This window comes from Schistocerca nitens, chromosome 5 (assembly GCF_023898315.1).
Source record: "Schistocerca nitens isolate TAMUIC-IGC-003100 chromosome 5, iqSchNite1.1, whole genome shotgun sequence".
NCBI classification, from domain to species: domain Eukaryota; kingdom Metazoa; phylum Arthropoda; class Insecta; order Orthoptera; family Acrididae; genus Schistocerca; species Schistocerca nitens.
This window is the reverse complement of record NC_064618.1, coordinates 809,158,643-809,178,717: the sequence shown is the minus strand read 5'-3', so window position 1 is coordinate 809,178,717 and position 20,075 is coordinate 809,158,643. Positions and strand designations below refer to the sequence as shown.

The following is a 20,075-nucleotide window of genomic DNA, read 5'->3' as shown; positions in this document are numbered from 1 at the left end:
TAAACTGCATTTGCCATTAACTAACATCTGTCAAATAGACTTCAAAACATCAAAAAACCACTCATACAATCCTTACTTGGAGTACTAGTGATTATGAACTGGAATAAAATTGTGGAGCTATTCAAAATGTAGGTGATCTCTTAATTACTGTATTGTGCAGAAATTCAAATGAGCACAGGGAAATGTATTATCCTGGTGGCAATAGTCAGAATTTTTGGAACTGCATAAACAGTTATTCTAAAAATGTCCCAACAAGTCAAATAAATAAACCAAGCAACAAGAGCCTCTACTCACTATGTACTTAGAACCCTTAAAGGAAAAGAATGGATGTCACCATCTCAGTTAACATGTACATTTTGACTAGCTCTACTGTGAATTAAAATGCGAAGGGTATAGCCCTTTATATGTGCCATTAGCACAATCTTGAGTTGAAAAGTGTCTACTACTTAACACAAATTTTTATATTACCTCAACAGGAAATTCCTTCAGAGCTTTTCTTGCTTCTCTTTCGCTGTTCAACGCTTCCTGAAATGTTAAATCTGGTTTTCCCGATAGACCGCATGACCATACTAGGGAATTGCACTGTATGATGCGTTCACAGAAATCACTGAAACATAAATTACGCTTTTTACTGTGTTTCAGGGGCTATTTGCATGAAAACTGAAGTCATCATCAATGAGAACGCAAAGCTTGGAAAGCACAATCACATACATCAATGGACGACATTACATACTAATTACAAAACGTGCTTTTGAAGAGATTTCGCCATTTAATGACAGCTCTCGCTCTTGGATGAGACTGTGCTACAAATTCCAACAACGAGGTCATTTTTTAACAAGTAACAATCATGGATACTCGTAAGGCACAGTAAAATTATCATGAAAACATACTTACTCGTAATTCCGGAACACTTCGTTAGTCATCTCGCAATAAAACACTTCATCTTCGTCGCGCAAATCTTTCGGTGGTTTCACTCTTCTAAACGGTTCTTTGTGAAGATAGGGCATTTTACACAATGACTAACACGTATTTGCTGTTTGTAGTGTAATCACACGTATAGAACACTGTTTAATACGTTATCATTAATCTGTAATGCTGGTTTGCCATCAGGTTCTGTAACAACAGTTACACTGCCTGGGGTACGTAATGAAGGCTCCAGGAGCAACAATAACCTGCATTAAAGAATAAAATACACTAATCTGTTTCCATTTACCAATGATGATGTATAATTATTTGATCAAAACATATTTAGTAAGGTGATTGCACTTTACACACTTCCGAAAACCGCGATTGGTACATGGAATAAATAAAAACTAGAAACAGGCGGCAATTTTGTATACAAGCATGCCAACATTAGCAGAAAGGTCCATGACTGTGCTCACAGTTTCTCGTAAAGATAAAAATATAATGTAGCCATTTTTGTGAAAAAATGTCCTACAAGGTTGGTTACTGTGGCAAGTCAAGAATTAAGGTTTCCCTTTCCCTTAATAGCGAGTGCCTACAGTTTTCGGATTTGTAATGACAGTAGATCAGAATCTCTCTAAAAAGAAGAGTCAAGGCTTTTTAATTTCAACTAGTTTTTGTTCGCAATGAATTAATATTTACTATAAAAAGGTATTTCGTCAAAGTAAGTTTATATTTATCTGTTGTGTTCAGCTTGAGCATTGAAGTTCAAATGTAATCAGAGATTTTGAATGTCGTCAGTAGGTCACAGATCTTCATGCATGCAAGCATAGAGAATGTAACTAATTACAAGATACGTTTCGTATTCACCTACATTCCTTAAACGTAATATGTGGTAATGATAATATGCTTCCCTTAATCCCGGTAATCTGTAGCTTGCTACAGTCCAATCAGACCCCAGATTCTACCGAACTTAGTCTATTTATCAGGGATTAAAGCGGCTGCTAAACACTTACATAACTGTAGTCAGTTTTTATTATTCGATCTGGAGAGGTACTACGTGTCTATCCCCAAAATCTGAGAACTATGGAAGGTACGAAACTGTTGTATTTTAGTTTTCTGTGAGACAGTAAAAGTTTCATTTTTGAGATTGAAAAATGGCTAGTTAGTAGTTTGAAATAAATTATTCGTTATGCTTTGTTTTCAGCCTTCAATTTTGCCAACTTCTAGTTAATAAGTAAATTGATTAGCTTGCGACGGGTCTGAGCGCGTGGCCACGGAAAGGATATTGCATAATATGCATCTTGAAGGGCCTTGTTTTGTCAGTTTCGTCTTCGTAAGAAACTTAAGTACGCAGTTCTTTCATCTTTGCTTTACAGCGTCATTCTTCATCAATCACACGGCGCTGACAGCCAATGACCCCTATTGAAATCAGCACTTCTTCATTCCGCAGTAGCTAATTTTTTTGTTATTCTGCTGAATAGACAGCGAATTACCACCTCGGCCGAAGGACATTTTGTTTGGTTTCGAGAAGAATTAGCTAGCCACAGTATGTGCCTTATCAAATGTTTGGTCGTACTTATTGATGAAAATTAGGCCCTTATAAGGCCAGTATCAATTAACACCCCCCCGCCCCGTTGTACGTTAATCAGTTTTTTTAATTTTTTATGTGCTGTAAGAGTCACTTTAACCCTGTTAAGGGATACCCAACCCAATTTTTTCTATTACCAGACTTTTTAATAGTTTATAAATAACATCTCATCGCTAAGTGCTTAGCACCGTACCATATGTTCCCAACAAGACGTGCTACAACTGTAAAAATGAAACTACAATCATGGAGAAAGGTCTTAATTATGCTACACAGAACATACAAATAGTTAGCCGTTGTGAGAGTCCTACAGAAATTGGCTGATTTGTCAGGGGATCAAACAGTAGTGTCATCAGCCCCATCTGACTACAACAATTTTTCTTTCTTTATTTGTGGATTAAAATCAGTACCCCCACCCCCCACTGACATATCCAGTATGCTTAGTAGTTTCGTATTTTAAAACCTCAGCTCATACGTCTGGTTCCCAAGAATCTGTTTGTTTAACTATAAAGCGGCTGTCGTATGGCATCATATTTTGACGTAATACATCATTAAGAGAAAACATATTCATTGCACAAAAGCATGTAATAATAATAATAATAATAATAATAATAGCTGGTGCCCTCATAAGATCACCATCCGGAAGTTTATTTAAGAAACTCGAGATATATTCCCTTATGACATTTAGTAATAATAAACCATCCCAATTAAAAAATAATAGCGAAGTGCATCACAATAACACTAGAAGAAAGAATGGTCTTCACTATTCTGGGTTAAATCTGACTTTGGCACAGAAAGGGGTGAATTATGCTGCCACAAAAATATTTGGTCATTTGCCAAACTGTACTAAAACTCTGACAGATAGCCAACCAACGTTTTGGAAAAAATTAAAAGAATTTCTAAATGACAACTCTTACTCAATAGATGAATTTTTAGATATCAAGAAGTAACTGAAAAAAAATTTAAAAAAATATAATGAAAACATATGTTACACTGATATGTTCCAAATCATTACAAAATGTTGTATTCATTTTCTGTGGAACAAGTATTAATGGAATGTAGTGTAATATACACAGAATTTCATTTATGTTCAAATATGTTGCAGTTTACTATAGATTCTCTCTGTTTCATAGAGATTGCCAGACATTTATGTGCAAAACAGTGTGAGAAGTTCGCAATACAAGCTGCCAGAAGTTGGTGCTGAAAAATCTGTTTTCTCACACTCGTCCATTAGTCTCCCTCACTTACAATGGAAACTATATGTAATGTATAAGTATAGTAAAAGTGAAATTGATAAATTAGTAATAAGAGTTACAGCATTAGAAAAATAATTGTGGAACACCCTGAAGATAAGTGGCTCCACATCTACACAGAGGGTAAAATGGAAACTAAACAAAATATTGGCATATAAATACACAGCCAAATTTTCTAGGCGCTCAGTCCGGAACCGCGCGACTGCTACGGTCGCAGGTTCGAATCCTGCCTCGGGCATGGATGTGTGTGATGTCCTTAGGTTAGTTAGGTTTAAGTAGTTCTAAGTTATAGGGGACTGATGACCACAGATGTTAAGTCCCATAGTGCTCAGAGCCATTTGAACCAAATTTTCTCTTTGCCCCAAGCCGTAGAACCGTTCTGTTCAAATTTAAAGGTAAAGTTGAAGCTAAAAGAATTTCAGTAAGACCGCTAAACAACTATTTATATATTTTCCACAGAGCAGTCATATTTTCTGATTTTAGATTAACAGTTTTGGCAGTTATCCACATACAAGATCCAAAACTCATACAAGTTAAAGAAATCCAAGAAGTCGTTCAGTCTCTACAACAGAAGAACGAGAGAACTGCAATCAGTGGATATCATCTCACTGTGGTTTAAAGGATGATTAAAATGCAGATTTCCTTACCAAAAAGGGCAAATAAATTAAACAGATTGGAAAAACCAACATATTGTATTTGCAGCGAAACACACTATTAATAATTTAACAATATTACGATACAAATTAAAATGATCTAATGAAATTTAATGTTATGGAAAGAGGTGGGAAAACCTCATGGCTGTCACAATAGTACCTGAATGACCAAGAAGAATAGTAGTATCCACACTTCACTTGACTACTGGACATGGCTGTTTGGCCATCCACCTGCATAAAATCTCTGTCCTGCCATCTCCAGACTGTGTTCTGTGTCACAAAACTGGTTGATCCATGTACAAAGAATATTGAAAAGAGCATACAAAATTAAGTGATTGTAATTCAGACCTAAAATCTTTGTATTGTGAGGCAAAAAGGTGAATGACAATAAGTTAGCTGTCAGAACATTACGACAGTAATATTTGGGAGCTGCTGGTGGAAGGGGATGGTATTAACTATTCCCACAGCATCTTTCACAATATGGTAGTGGTTATTCCCCTCTCCACACTGTTGTATGGTTTAATATTTACTGCAATCATTCTGTGAACATAAACTCATATCCAGCTGTGTTGTTTAGCATTTGTGCCCCCTCCCCTTCCAAATAAAATAAAAAATCTTCCAGTACAATTCAAATTTAAGTAGTTGTGGTTTTCTGTATGGAGATTGGTTTCATACACCTCTCCACATTACTCAGTCCTCCGCAAGACCTTCATCTCAGCAAAACCACTGCAGCCTAAATCAATCTGAACTTCTTTGCTGTTTTCAAGCCTTGGTCTTCCTCAATAATTTTTATGGACTCGCTTTTGGGAGGACAACAATTCAAATCTGCATCCGGCCATCCTGACTTAGGTGCTCCATGATTTCCCTGAATTGTTCCAGGTAAACGCCAGTATGGTTCCTTGGAAAGGGCACAGTCAATTTTCTTCCCTGTCTTGAACCAATACGATCTAATGCTCCATATTTAATGTCCTCAATGTTGATGGGACATCAAACACTAATCTGCCTTCCTTCTTTCTACAACTTTTACACACCACACTTTCCTCTATACCAAATTGACTACTCCTTGATACCTCAGCCTGTGTGTTATCAACCAGTCACTTCTTTGAGCAGTGTTGTAGTATAAATCTATGTTTTCCCTATTTGATGCAGTACCTCCTCATTAGTTGTTGCTCTACCCATCTAACCTTAAGTGTTCATCGTCTGTACCAAATTATAAAAGTTTCTATTTTCTTGCCTGAACTGCTTATCATCCACATTTCACTTCTGTATAAGGCTACACTCTAAGCAAATACTTTCAGAAAAGACATCCTAACATTGAATTAACATTTGATATCAACAAATTTCTCTTGTTCAGAAATGCTTTTTCTTACTATTGCCAGTTTTCACTTTAACTTTATCAATCCACTTCAGCCATTATCAGTAATTTTACTGTCCCAAAACTCCCTTACCAGTTCAGTGTCTCAGTTCCTAATCTAATTCCCCCAGCATCTCCTGATTTAACTCTACTACATTCCGTTCCCTTGTTATGCTTTTATTAATATTCACCTAATATCCTGTTTGAAGGTGCTGTCTATTCCATTCAACTTCTCTTCTAAATCCTCTGTCAGAATTACAACTTCATGAGGATACATCAAGCTTTTATTTCTTCTCCCTGAACTTTAATCCTCTTTCCAAGCCGGTTGGAATGGCCGAGTGGTTCTAGGCGCTACAGTCTGGAACCGTGCGACCGCTACGGTCGCAGGTTCGAATCCTGCCTCTGGCATGGATGTGTGTGATGTCCTTATGTTAGTTAGGTTTAAGTAGTTCTAAGTTCTAGGGGGCTGATGACCTCAGAAGTTAAGTCCCATAGTTCTCAGAGCCATTTGAGCCTCTTTCCAAATATCTCCTTGTTTTTCTTTACTGCTTGCTCAGTGTACATATTGAATAATGTGGATAGACTACAACCCTGTCTATTGCTTCCCTTCCAAGTCCTTCAACTCATAACTGCATTCTGGTTCCCTATACAAGTAGTAGATAACCAACCGCTTCTTGTATTTTACCCCTGCTAGATTCAGAATTTCAAAGTCTGTATTCCAGCCAACATTGTCGACTAATTTCTCTCAACCTACGAATTTTACAGACATGGGTTTGCCTTTCTTCAACTTATCTTCTAATATAATTCATAGGCTCAATATTGCCTCACATGTTCTTACATAACTCTGGAACCCACACTGATCTTCCCTGAGATAGTCAGCTGTCAGTTTTGTCATTCTTTTGTAGATAATTCCAAAGACCCTCTGCTTTTCCTGTAGGTGGTCTCTGTCTTTCCCTTTGTCATACTTGCATCTGCAGCCTTGCATTTTTCCTCTACCTATTTTGCATTTTCTGTCAGTATCATTTTTCCTGATGTGTCTATCTCTTTTCACCTGACTCATTTGCTGCATTTTTATATTTTCCCCTTGCATCAGTTAGATTAGGGTTCGTCATGTGTTATACAAGGAACCACAGAGCTTGTTGAATTGGGTTTGATTGCGTGCCTGAATAATACAGATACCTGCACTGTAGGTGCAACTACAATCAAGAGTATCTGAGGAAAGGCCAGACAAACCTGTGGTTCCTGAAGATGGGCAGTGGCCTTTTTAGTAGTTTCAGGGATAATAGTCTGGATGATTGACTGATATGATCTTGTAACATTAGCCAACAAGTCTGTGCTTTCTTGGTATTATGAACAGCTAATACCAAGGGTATACAGCTCTACTGTATAGCTTAATGATATAATATCTTAGGAACCATCTAGGTCTCTTCCACATAGACAACCTTCTTTCATAATTTTTAAACAAAGCATTCACAATCATTAAATTATGCCCTGTACAGAATTCTACCACATGGCTTCCACTTTTATTCTTTCCCCCCAGTACATGTTCTACTATTTTTTATTCTCTTTCTTTTCCTGCTGTGTACTTCCAGTCACCAGCCCCTCCCCTCTTCCCTCATAGTTAAATCTTTGTCTTTCCTATCTGAATAATTTCTTTTATCTCATCAGGAGTGCGGGTAAGCTACTACAAACAGCATAGTGAACGCATTATTGTGGCCAAGATGGACACAAAGCCCAAACCTACTACAGCAGTACAAGTTTATATGCCAACTATCTCTGCAGATGATGAAGAAATTGATGAAATGTATGATGAGATAAAAGAAATTATTCAGGTAGTGAAGGGAGGTGAAAATTTAATAGTCATGGGTGACTGGAATTCGACAGAAGGAAAAGGAAGAGAAGGAAACGTAGTGGGTGAATATGGATTGGGGCTAAGAAATGAAAGAGGAAGCCACCTGGTAGAATTTTGCGCAGAGCATAACTTAATCATAGCTAACACTTGGTTCAAGAATCATAAAAGAAGGTTGTACACATGAAAGAAGCCTGGAGATACTGAAAGATTTGAGATAGATTATATAATGGTAAGACAGAGTTAGGAACTAGGTTTTACATTGTAAGACATTTCCAGGGGCAGATGTGGACTCAGACCACAATCTATTTGTTATGAACTGTAGATTAAAACTGAAGATACTGCAAAAAGGTGGGAATTTAAGGAGATGGGACCTGGATAAACTGAAAGAACCAGAGGTTGTAGAGAGTTTCAGGGAGAGCATAAGGGAACAATTGACAGGAATGGGGGAAAGAAATACAGTAGAAGAAGAATGGGTAGCTTTGAGGAATGAAATAGTGAAGGCAGCAGAGAATCAAGTAGGTAAAAAGATGAGGGCTCATAGAAATCCTTTGGTAACAGAAGATATACTGAATTTAATTGACGAAAGGAGAAAATAAAAAATGCAGTAAGTGAAGCAGGCAAAAGGAAATACAAACGTCTCAAAAATGAGATCGACAGGAAGTGCAAAATGGCTAAGCAGGGATGGCTAGAGGACAAATGTAAGGATGTAGAGGTTTATCTCACGAGGGGTAAGATAGATACTGCCTACAGGAAAATTAAAGAGACCTTTGGAGAAAAGAGAACCACTTGCATGAATATCAAGAGCTCAGATGGAAACCCAGTTCTAAGCAAAGAAGGGAAAGCAGAAATGTGGAAGGAGTATATAGAGGGTCTATACAGGGGCGATTTTCTTGAGGACAATATTATGTAAATGGAAGAGGAGGTAGATGAAGATGAAATGGGAGATATGACACTGCGTGAAGAGTTTGACAGCTCAGATGGAAAACCAGTCCTAAGCAAAGAAGGGAAAGTAGGAAGGAGTATATAGGGGGCTATACAGGGGAGATTTACTTGAGGGCAATGTTATAGAAATGGAAGAGTATGTAGAGGAAGATGAGGAGGGAGATGTGATACTGTCTGAAGAATTTGACGAAGCACTGAAAGACCTAAGTAGAAACAAAGCCCTGGCAGTAGACAACATTCAATTAGAGCTACTGATAGCCTTGGGTGAGCCAGCCTTGAAAAAACTTTTCCATCTGGTGAGCAAGATGTATGAGATAGGGGAAATACCCTCAGACTTCAAGAAGAATATAGTAATCCCAATTCCAAAGAAAGCAGGTGTTGACAGATGTGAAAATTACCAAACTATTAGTTTAATAAGTCACAGCTGCAAAATACTAACAGGAATCCTTTACAGAAGAATGGAAAAACTGGTAGAAGCTGACCTTGGGGAAGATCAGTTTGGATTTTGGAGAAATGTTGGAACGCGTGAGGCAATACCGACCCTACAACTTCTCATAGATTATAGGTTAAGGAAAAGCAAACCTACGTTTATAGTATTTGTAGACTTATAGAAAGCTTTTGACAATGTAGACTGGAAAAATCTTTCAAATCCTAAAGGTGGCAGGGGTAAAATACAGGGAGCAAAAGAGTATTCACAATTTGTACAGGAACCAGAGTCAAGGAGCACAAAAGAGAAGCAGTGGTTGAGCAGGGAGTGAAACAGAGTTGTATCCTATCCCCAATGTCATTCAATCTGTATACTGGGCAAGCAGTAAAGGAAACAAAAGAAAATTTTGCAGTAGGAATTAAAGTCCAGGGAGAAGAAATAAAAACTTTGAGGTTTGCCAGTGATACTGTAATTCTGCCAGAGACATAAAAGCTTGGAAGAGCAGTTGAACAGAATGGACATTGTCTTCAAAGGAGGATATGAGATGAATATCAACAAAAGCAAAACAATGATAATGGAATGTAGTTGAATTAAATCAGGTATGCTGAGGAAGTCAGATTAGGAAATGAGACACTTAAAGCAGTAGATGAGTTTTGCTGTTTGGGGAGCAAAATAAATGATGATGGTCAAAGTAGAGAGGATATAAAATGTAGACTGGCAGTGGCAAGAAAAGCATTTCTGAAAAAGAGAAGTTTGTTGACATTGAGTATAGATTTAAGTGTCAGAAGTCCTTTCTGAAAGTATTTGTATGGAGTGTAGCCATGTATGGAAGTGAAATATGGATGATAAACAGTTTAGAAAAGAAGAGAATAGAAACTTTTGAAATTTGGTGCTACAGAAGAATGCTGAAGATTAGATGTGTAGATCACATAACTAATGAGGAGGTACTGAACAGAATTGGGAGTAGAGGAATTTGTGACACAACTTGACTAGAAGAAGGGGTTGATTGGTAGGACACATTCTGAGGCATCAAGGGATCACCAGTTTAGTACTGGAGGGATGTGTGAGTAGTAAAAATCATAGAGGAAGACCAAGAGATGAATACTGCAAGCATATGCAGAGAGATGTAGGTTGCAGTAGTTCCTCAGAGATGAAGAGGCTTGCATTGCATAGAGTAGTGTGGAGAGTGCATCAAACCAATCTTTGGGCTGAAGACCACAACAGCAATATGCTGAAGCAAGTAGTGTTTGTAAGAGGTTTTAGTTACAGCTAGTAAAAAGTGTAAGAGTCATTGGCAAAGGATGACGACAGCTTGAAAAATGTTAAATTGACCAAAGTGGCTTGTCTAGTCAGATGTGTAAAGACATTAGAAGCGTTTAACTGGGAAAGACATGCAATTGACTTCAGAGAGTTAAACTGATAAATCTTAGGGCAATGAGAATTGACAGACTTTCGTATATATGGGTCCACAGCCATTGTCAATTTCTTGAAGGAAGTAATCTTCCTGCATAGGGTGTTTTGTTTTGAAATAATCATTTTATTTCTTGATTTAGCTATTAACTAATTCTTCACCCTGGGGCATTTTCAAGCAATGTCTGTTACTTACATCACAGTGAAGAAAGTAGTAAGCATAAGGCATCGTATATTCCAAACATCTGTGTGGAGGAAATAATGTCCAGTGGCATCCTTAATAATAGTTTCTCATGATCATGGCAGTTACTGGCACAACTGTCTCACACACCAAGTGAGGTGGCACAGTGGTTAGCACACTCAACACGCATTCAGCAAGATGACAACTCAAATCCCCATCCGGACATCTAGATTTAGATTTTCCATGATTTCTCTAAACCAATTAAGGCAAATGCTGGTATGGTTCCTTTGAAATGGGCATGGCTGATGTCCTTCCCAATCCTGTAATTTGAGTTTATGCTCTGTCTCTAATGACATCATTGTTGAATGGGTGCTTAATGTTCCTCCCTTTTGTAACCATCTCACAACTGAAGTCTATATGTAGAAAGGGAAAAGATTGACCATTATGCAAGTTTTGTCACTGTGATAGCTTACAACACATTAAAATACATTACATCTTCAGAATGAAACTTCATGTGGCATGGTCAATGTCTTATTATTCAGGATGCTGTCAGATGTTGCTTACTCCACACAGATGTGTGAAATATATGATGCTTTATGGTTACAGCTTTTTGCTATAATGCAAGTAACAGAGATAGCTTGAAAGTGCCCAAAGGTGTGAAATTAAGTAACAGATAAATCATGAATGAAGTGATTACTTCAAAATATAAAAGCCTATGCAGGAAAATGACTTCCCTAAAGAAGAAAAATAACTCCTATGCCTCTCAAACAATTGTGTTTTAATGATTTCCGTGTTATCTGCAGCATTTGAAGAAGAAAAGAGGACTTTTCAAAAGTACTGTGAAATAAAAGGGTATACAGATCCAATCTGATGGCTTCCAGCTAGTAGCAAGGAAGTAAGAAAAGTTGAAGATAATTCAAGAGTTGAGATAGAATGTTGTGATTTGTATGTATAAAAGATGATGAAAAAGTTTCAGTTTGAGGGCATTGCTGCAGAATATATGCAATGTAGTGCGACTCCAATGCAGGTATATAAGTACCGACATGTAGGCAATGGATTAGTGTGGCATTTGTGCCTGTCCATCATGTGCTGGTAAATGCGAAAAGTGAACCACGGCATCGTTAGTACCAAATGTGTCCAGATAAGACACCAATATGGTGTTATGCTTTTCTTGGCTGCTGAAGGACAAACACCAATAGACATCCACTGGAGACCGAGGAATGTTTATGGGGCAGCATGTCAGTCAAAAATGGTGCACCAGGTTCCAGTGTGGTCACAATTTGACATGAGACACCAGTCTATCTGGGAGGCCAGCCTCATCCATTATTGATTTCAAGGAACCTGGTGTCTCCGTCACCGGGGAATGGTACTGCACAATGCTGTAGAAATTATAGCAAGCAATTAAAGTAAAACTTCCTGGAAAACTGCAACATGGGGTGCTTCATGATAATTCACATCCCCATGTCATAAGTGTCTTAATGAATAAGTTGCACTAGCTCAAGTGGGAGACACTCAAGCACCTGCCCTGTAGTCGTAATCTCTCCCCATATAATTATCATGCCTTTGGTTGCTTAAAAAAGGCCTGGAAGGGTTGACAGTTCCTGTTGGATGAGGATGTGCAGCTGGTAGCTACAGACTTTTTCACGCAGCAGTGCATGGTGTTTTACCAAATGGGTATCTTCAGTGTGGTGCATCAGTGGGATCATTGCCTCATGGCAATTTTGCCTGATTGGCATACTGATTCTGGACTTCACAACCTTCAAACGGAGACTTTTTTATCACTCCTTATTGTTAGTTGATGGTTATATTTTTACTGTTGAGAGGAATGAAGGCAAGGAATATATAATATTGACTCATAGGCTACTCAGAGAGCAAATGCACAATGGCTTTTCATTAGAGATCCTGGTACATTGAGAAGTGGCCTCTGAAATAAGTGGACAAGTGAGCATGAGCAGAAAGTGGAAGTTAAGTGAAAAACAGATGCATTGGTTGCCTCAGCGAAATCTGTAAACTAGAAATTGCAAAAATATTTTCAAGGGCTATGATTGAGAAATGAGTGCAACAAGCTTAAGAATGGTGGGGTACTTCACTCTGTCCAAATACGACACACAAAGGGATCTGTTCTGAAATCATATGAATTCACTTAGTAAGCACAGTCGTAATGTGGTTTTAGAAAAAAAAGCTGGATGGCAAAAGACCAAGATGCATCTCCAGAGTAAGAAAGATCTAGGATGAGAAATATTAAAAATGAATGAAGTTATAAGTGAATATATCTTGTTAAATATACTTAAAGGGACAGTACTCACTCACCCCCATTTAGCCAACTAGATCTGGTTCATGATAACAGTGGGATACTGATGATGGCAAAAAAAGCCTTGTTCAATTGAAATGGGAGAAAATATTAATTTAGTGTACAAAGGATACGCCGAAAAAAAAAAAGTCTCTATTTACATGTAGCATGGGGAATAGTGAGAACAACAGAACAGATACAATACTGATACAGTAGCTCAGCACACTTAGAGCTGCAATGCTGATAAAGCCACACTGTCTCTCGTACACCTACAGGTGTCTTCCAGAATTAGCATTACAATTGAAAATCACATCAGATGTGAAATCAGTTCTGCAGTATTGCTTGTAGTGACCAAACTATCAAAACTATTTACACTCGTCCAGAAATTTGTACCGTCCATGGGCTGAATGTGATGAGTGTAGCTGTTGTGCATCAGTGATGTCATTTTTGCAAGAATGGGAGCAGAAGTGCTCACAATTGTTTATTTATTTGTTTGTTTACTGTCCATATAAAAATCAGTTCTCGTACAGTGCATAGATTTTACTTCACATATACAAAGGTTAGTTAACAGATGTAAGTGCACACATTGAAATAAATAGTGAAGGTCAGAAATTATCATTGTTTTTGTTGAAAAACATACTTTTGCTATATGCACTGTTTAACAGAGAAAATTTGTAACTTGAAATATATCGATACAGCGTGTGTAGATCAGAAATTATAATTTTTGTGTTGCAAAAACAAACTTGTGCTATATAGCCCATTTTATAAAGGGATATTACAACTTGAAATCATCTACTGAATAACAGCTCTTCTCTATTGATAAATGCATAAGTTTATTGTTTACAGTTTTTAAATTAACTGGCTTTAAAAAAAAAAATAAAAAAAAGAAAGAAACCTTGCAATTCTGTGAAAATTTTCGTCCCCAGGTATTGTACCTATGTTCTTTACCATTTGTCACTTTTTTAAAAAAAAGTCTGAAGAGCCTGTCTGTATAGACAGCCGGTGCCCCACCCCATATCTTAGTACCATACTGAAGATGTGGATGTATCACTCTGAAGTATATTGCCTCAAGCTATCATGGTCCAAGAAGGCTTAGACCATTTTCAGTAGATACACATTTGTACCAATTTTCTTACAAATGTGGTCTATATGCTCTTTCCATAACAGGTGTTTGTCAAAAGCTTTACTCATATCCCGGAAACTGCCTGTTATCTTGTTTCCTTCAGCTAGCGTCTTTAATATTTCATATATATAAAATGCTACTGCTGTTACAGTAGATCTTTTATGAAATATGCCTCAAATTGATATAATATTACTTTCTCATTCCCAGGCTGTGAAGTTAATGATATTGGTCTATAGTTTCTCATGTCAGTTTTTATTCCCTTCTTATACACCAGTAGGATTTCAGTGATTTTCATAAGATGTGTCACAGGCTTCACTAATTCTCCTCTGCGTCCCATTAGCAGCTTAGGTGAAATGTCATCATTTCTGCTATAAATGCGTACCCCTCCACCTTTATGTATCGTTCTACAGCACAAGTTTATGAGTTCATAAGTTGTTAGCCTGTATCCATATGCTTCCTCTTCCTCGCAACCTAATTCACTTGCTATGAAGAAATGTGGTTTTGATCCATTTAGGTATACATCCAAGTGCTCTGTTTTATTCGTTATAAAGGCTACTGAACATTCTGGTACATAAGGATTAAATTGCTGTTTTACTCTAAAAAATCACCCCTATCACCTTTGTGACTGATAATTTTCTTTAAGTCATCTTTCTTTATGATAATTTTGCTATTTTATTACATAAAAGTTTCTTCTCTTTGAAATTTAGACACATACCATGTTTGGAATGTAGGCATTTGTCCATTTTACCTATCTCCACTATTCTACATTTTCCAAATGAAGCACACATCTGTTTGATTTTGATGTTTGTTTTTCATGTCTCCTTGTTGACACACAAATTGTATATTAGGTCACGCCTCTGAGGTAGCTTTATAACTATTGTGTTTCAAGATTTGTTAGCTCCTAAGAATTTTTCCAGGCCTGCTAAACAATTTTATGTCTGATTTCTTGTGATATCGTCAGAAGTGGCTGTTTGTCTGTAATCAGCTATGAACTGCTACAGAAAATCGGTGAAAAAATTTCGTAAAATCCATCATTTCACAGTATCTCAACTCTGGGACAACAGTCCGTAGATTTCACAGTGTTTTATATGAGATTGTAACTACACAATTAGGCAACTCACAAGTTTTATACATATTGGGTTTGACACTGTCAGGAAGTAGAATTTTATGTAGAGGAAATTTACCAGTTTATTAAGAGATGTGATAAATGTGTAAATCCGAGTGGTTATCTACATCCATACTGTGCAAACCACCATGAAATCCTTGGCAGAGGGTGTGTCCCATTACACCATTTATTAGGTGTTCTTCCCATTCCATTCATGTATGGAGCGTGGGAAGAATTATTGTTTGAGTGTCTCTGCATGCTGTAATTATTCTAATCTCGTTCTTATGGCCTGTATGTGAGTGATACATGGGGTTGTCGTATATTCCTAGAGTCATCATTTAATGCTGGTTCTTGAAACTTTGTTTGTGGACTTACTTGGGGTAGTTTACATCTATCTTCAGGAGTCTGCCAGTTCAAGCAGTTTCCCGAAATTAATGTGCTTCTGAAACAGCAAGAAACATCTCTAATTTATTTGATGAGCATTACATGCAGTCATAGGAGCAAGGATGTACATATCATAATATACTGCGAAAGAATCATTCATAAAGTACTTGAAAATGGCCGAAGGCTGAAATTGGACAATCACACGTGTAATAAAGAGAATGGCAGCTGAAGGCATCACAAAATTATTCATAAAAACTTTCAATATGTTATGTGAGAAAAGTGCAAGTTGGGTTGCACATGATCAATATTTCCAGAATCCATGCTGGTTGGCATGGAGAAAGTCATTCTGTTCGAGATATCTCATTATATTTGAGCTCCGAACATGTTCTGAGATTCTACAACAAATTAAAGTCAAGGATATTGGACAGTAGTTTTGTGGATCAGTTCTACTATCCCTCTTGTAGGCAGGTGTGACCTGTGCTTTTTTCCACGAACTGGGCACAGTCTTTTGTTTGAGGGATCTACGATAGGTTATAGTTAGAAGAGAAGCTAACTCAGCCACAAATTCTGTATAGAATCTGATAGGGATTCCATTGGGTCCTATAGCTTTGTTCAATTTTAATGATTCCAGCTGTTCTCACTGACACTAATACTTATTTCACTCATCTTTTGAGCAGTATCAGGATTAAATTGGGGCAATTCTCATTGGTTTTCCTTTGCAAAGGAACATTTGAAAACAGAGTTAAGCATTTTAGCTATTGCTTCACTGCCCTCAATTTCAGTTCCTGTCTTATTTGCTAAGGGCTGGACATTGACTTATTGACTTTGTTGCCACTAACAGCCTTTACATAAGACCAGAATTTGTTTGGGTTTTGTTAAAAATCATTTGACGGTATTATGCTGTGGTAGTCATTGAAGGTTTCACGCATACTGTCTTGACAGCTAAACATGTTTCATTCAGTATTTCTTGATCTATAGTCTTATGCTTTGTTTTATACCTGTTGTGCAGTAATTTCTATTTCTTTAGAAGTTTCTTTACAGTGACTTTTTACCATGGAGGGGCCTTCCCATTATGAAATGTTCTATTGGGTGCATATGTGTCCAGTGCATGGTCAATTATTCTTTTAAACTTGAGCCATAGTTCCTTTACATATTTAATGATGAAAACAATCAATTATTGATAAAATTATTTAACTGAATAGATAAAAAATCTACTCACCAAGCGGGCCAGTGGCTCGTCCTTCAGGCAGAAGGGTTGAAGGGGAAGTAAGAATGGTGAATGAAAAGGACTGGAGAGGTCTAGGAAAAGGGGGAGATTTTGGGAGTGTCACCCAGAACCCCGGGTCAGGGGAGACTTACCATACGGGATGAGAAGGAAAGACTGATTGTTGGGGACTGCATCGGACGAGATTCGAAAACCTGAGAGCTTAAAGGTGGAAGACAGGGTAGTATGCAAGAAAGAGATTGCTACTAAAATATCGTGCACAAGTTAATAAAAGTGAGAAGCTGAGTGCATTGTACGTAACAGAGGTGAGAGGGGTTGGTGAAAAATAGATGAAAAAGACAATGAAATATGTAAGAAATGAAAACTGAGTGAAGTAAAGAGTAGTTAAAGTGAAGAAATGCTGAGACGGAAGAAATTAATGTAAATTAATGCCAGGTGGGTGGCGAGAACCAAGGATATGTTGTAGTGCTAGTCCCCAAGTGTGAAGTTCTGAGGAACTGGTGTATGGGGGAAGAATCCAGATGGCACATGTGAAACAGGTGCAGAGGTCACGAGTATCATGTTGTAGAGCTTTATATTCCTACTTGTTTTAGTTTACCTTTGTACTTTGTTAATCGTTGTTACCACAACTGCATCATGGTCACTGATACCATTTTCATTGTGGACATCCTGAAAGAGGTCAAATCTACAGGGTGCATCAAAAAAATTTATACACACTTTGAAGCATCATAGAAAATTTATTTCCCGTTGTACAATGTTAAATTTCTGGAAATGGAAAGCTTAAAGTCCAATTGGAAAAATAAATGTACTTTGCAAATGTGATTAATGTACAAACTGGTGGCCTTCAGCATCGATACATTTCCGAGTACGAGTCACCACTGATTCCATATATCGTACCAAAGTGTACAATGAGATTCCTGCACACACCGCCTGAATCTCATTCCAAAGTGTGTCCAGGTTATGTGGTTTACGTTTGTACACCTCATCTTTTACTGTGCCCCATAAGAAGAAATCCAGCAGCGTGAGGTCTGGAGAGCGTGCAGGAAACTCAATTGGTCCCCTGCGTCCTATCGACTGGCCTGGCACATTGTGATCTAGGTATGCTCGTACGTCCCTATGATAGTGCGGCGGGGCGCCATCTTGTTGGAAATAAAACTCATCCTTACCGTATAATGCACGAATGGCTGTGAATATGGAGTCAGCAAGCATTGTTAGGTACATTTCTCCAGTAACAGTACCTTCAAAGCGGAAAGGCCCAATGAGTCCCCTTGCAGACAAACCACACCACACATTTACACCAGGCAAATTCACAGCCTTTTCAACTGTAATGTGAGGATTATCTTCAGCCCAGTACACACAATTGTGCCTATTGACAGTTCCATTGAGTTTGAATTGGGCTTCATCCGACCAAATTATGCTACCCATAAATCCCGGTTCACGTTTCACCATCTCCTGAACCCATTCACAAAATTTTAACCTTCGATCTGGATCGTCGGCACTTAGCTGTTGCACCAGCCTTGGAATGTACACACGAAACTTGCCTTTCTTCAGAATGCATAGCACACTACTAGCATTTACATTACTCTCATGTGCCGCTTGCCTTGAAGATTTTTGAGGTGAACGCTGAAACAGTTCCAAGGCCACAGGTGTGGAATCATCACTTGTAGCTGTACGAGGTCGCCCTGATTGACCTTTATGCACATCTCACACTGTTCCATGAATTTTGAATTTGCCTCGTAGACGTGTAATTGTTAACCTTGAAGGTGGTTCTGTACCATACTCACTTCTCCACTGTCTTCGAACCGCAGCTGCCATGTTGCAGTTACTTCCTTGCCACTGCTGCCACCTGTTGAAGAAACATAACATTACTTTCTCACAGATATTTAACCTTGTAGAACAGGAAATAAATTGTCTATGACAGTTTAAAGTGTGTATACATTTTTTTGACGCACCCTGTATTTATTACCATTAGATCCAATACATTCTCGTCATGACTTGGGTTACTAATTATCTATCCTAGTTAGTTTTCGGAGAAGGCATTTAGTAATGTTTCACAGGATGTCATTGTGCCCACCTGTAACTAAACTGTAATTTTCCCAATTGATTGTTGGATGATTTAAGTCTCCACCGATGATTACAGTTGTGATTGGGGAACTTGTGTACAAGTGAACTGAGGTTTTCTCTAAGGTTTCTGGTGGCCACCGTGATACTGAGTCTTACCCAAATAGTCTCACAAGCAGCTTCAGTTTCTATCTAATCTGTTTAATAAAACAACATTTTGAGGCACAAGCCTTATCTTGAGGCTACAATGGCAATACAAAAATGTTTAATGAAATGAAACTGTGTGTTGCTGAGACCTTTTCTGGTCTCAGACATCTGTGATGGATATATGAAGACTGAAGTGACAAATGAAAATTTTGCCAAGGCTGGGATTTGAACCCAGGTCTTTTGCTCACTAGGCATAGTGGCTAGAGCATCTGCAGACCCTGCTCTCTAGGCAGAGCGTTGAATGTAGTGGTTAGCACACCTGCCTAGTGAACAAGAGACCTGGGTTTGAATCCTGGCCTTGTACTAATTTTACTGCCTACATACATCAAAAACATTTACAAAAGTAAACATAGATATTACAGTTGTTCCTTACAGTCTTGGCTTGTACTGTGATCATCTTCGGTCATATGAAGAGGGTGTGTTTTTGTGGCCACAAAAATGATCACAGTATATGCCAGGACTGTAAGAAACAGTTTCAACATCTATGTGTACTTTTGTCTTTGCAGCCTGCAGACGAGGTTTGTGCTTCGAAATATGTTGTTGTATTAAATAATTCAATAGATCTGTGGTTAGTAGCAGTCACTGAAAAACATTTCAAATACTTGTTAAGAAATGAATCATTTTTATCTAGAATGAGATTTTCACTCTGCAGCGGAGTTTCAATCATTCTTATGTTTGATAGTCATCTGTTGCTAACACTGCAGAGTGTTATCCCTTTGGCTACCACTGATTGTTTTACGTCCTTCAGTGGTAGTCAGAAAATCACAAACTTGGGTAAAGGCACCTGACTGCCCTCCTATTTTGTCACCTGCATGGTACACACACTTGTATAACTCATACACATTGTCAATGGGAGTAAAATCCACTGATGTCTTCAAATGTCACCACAGGCAGAGACCTAAGGGACTGTGGTTAGGTGAAATGACAGCCACACTATTGGACTCATCAACCAATCTTTTGCTCATTAAACATTTGTGTTAGGTATTATTGTATGAGGCACAGAAAATAATGTGGTGTCTGTCGTCCATAGACTGCATCTATTGCCTTACTTTAGGGGTAATGTTCTCCAGTGTCGTGACTGATTTATCAAACAGAAATTGGTGACAAACTGTAACTG

The 20,075-nt window shown here is 38.0% G+C and overlaps 1 protein-coding gene across 2 annotated transcripts in view; it reads right to left on the bottom strand.

Moving 5' to 3' along the window:
* LOC126260036 (bromodomain adjacent to zinc finger domain protein 1A) overlaps positions 1 to 1,344 on the bottom strand; it is a 146,907-nt gene extending 145,563 nt beyond the window's left edge. Inside the window, exons 1-3 of one of the 2 annotated variants that reach the window (XM_049957209.1) lie at positions 1,276 to 1,344; positions 895 to 1,172; positions 469 to 607 (exon numbers count right to left, since the gene is read on the bottom strand). In XM_049957209.1, coding sequence (XP_049813166.1) covers positions 469 to 607; positions 895 to 1,007 — 252 coding nt within the window. In that variant the 5' untranslated portion in view covers positions 1,008 to 1,172; positions 1,276 to 1,344. Of the gene's footprint in view, positions 1 to 468; positions 608 to 894 lie in introns of both variants that reach the window. The other variant, XM_049957210.1, reaches the window with a different exon arrangement.
* Between the last annotated feature and the right edge of the window lie 18,731 nt (positions 1,345 to 20,075).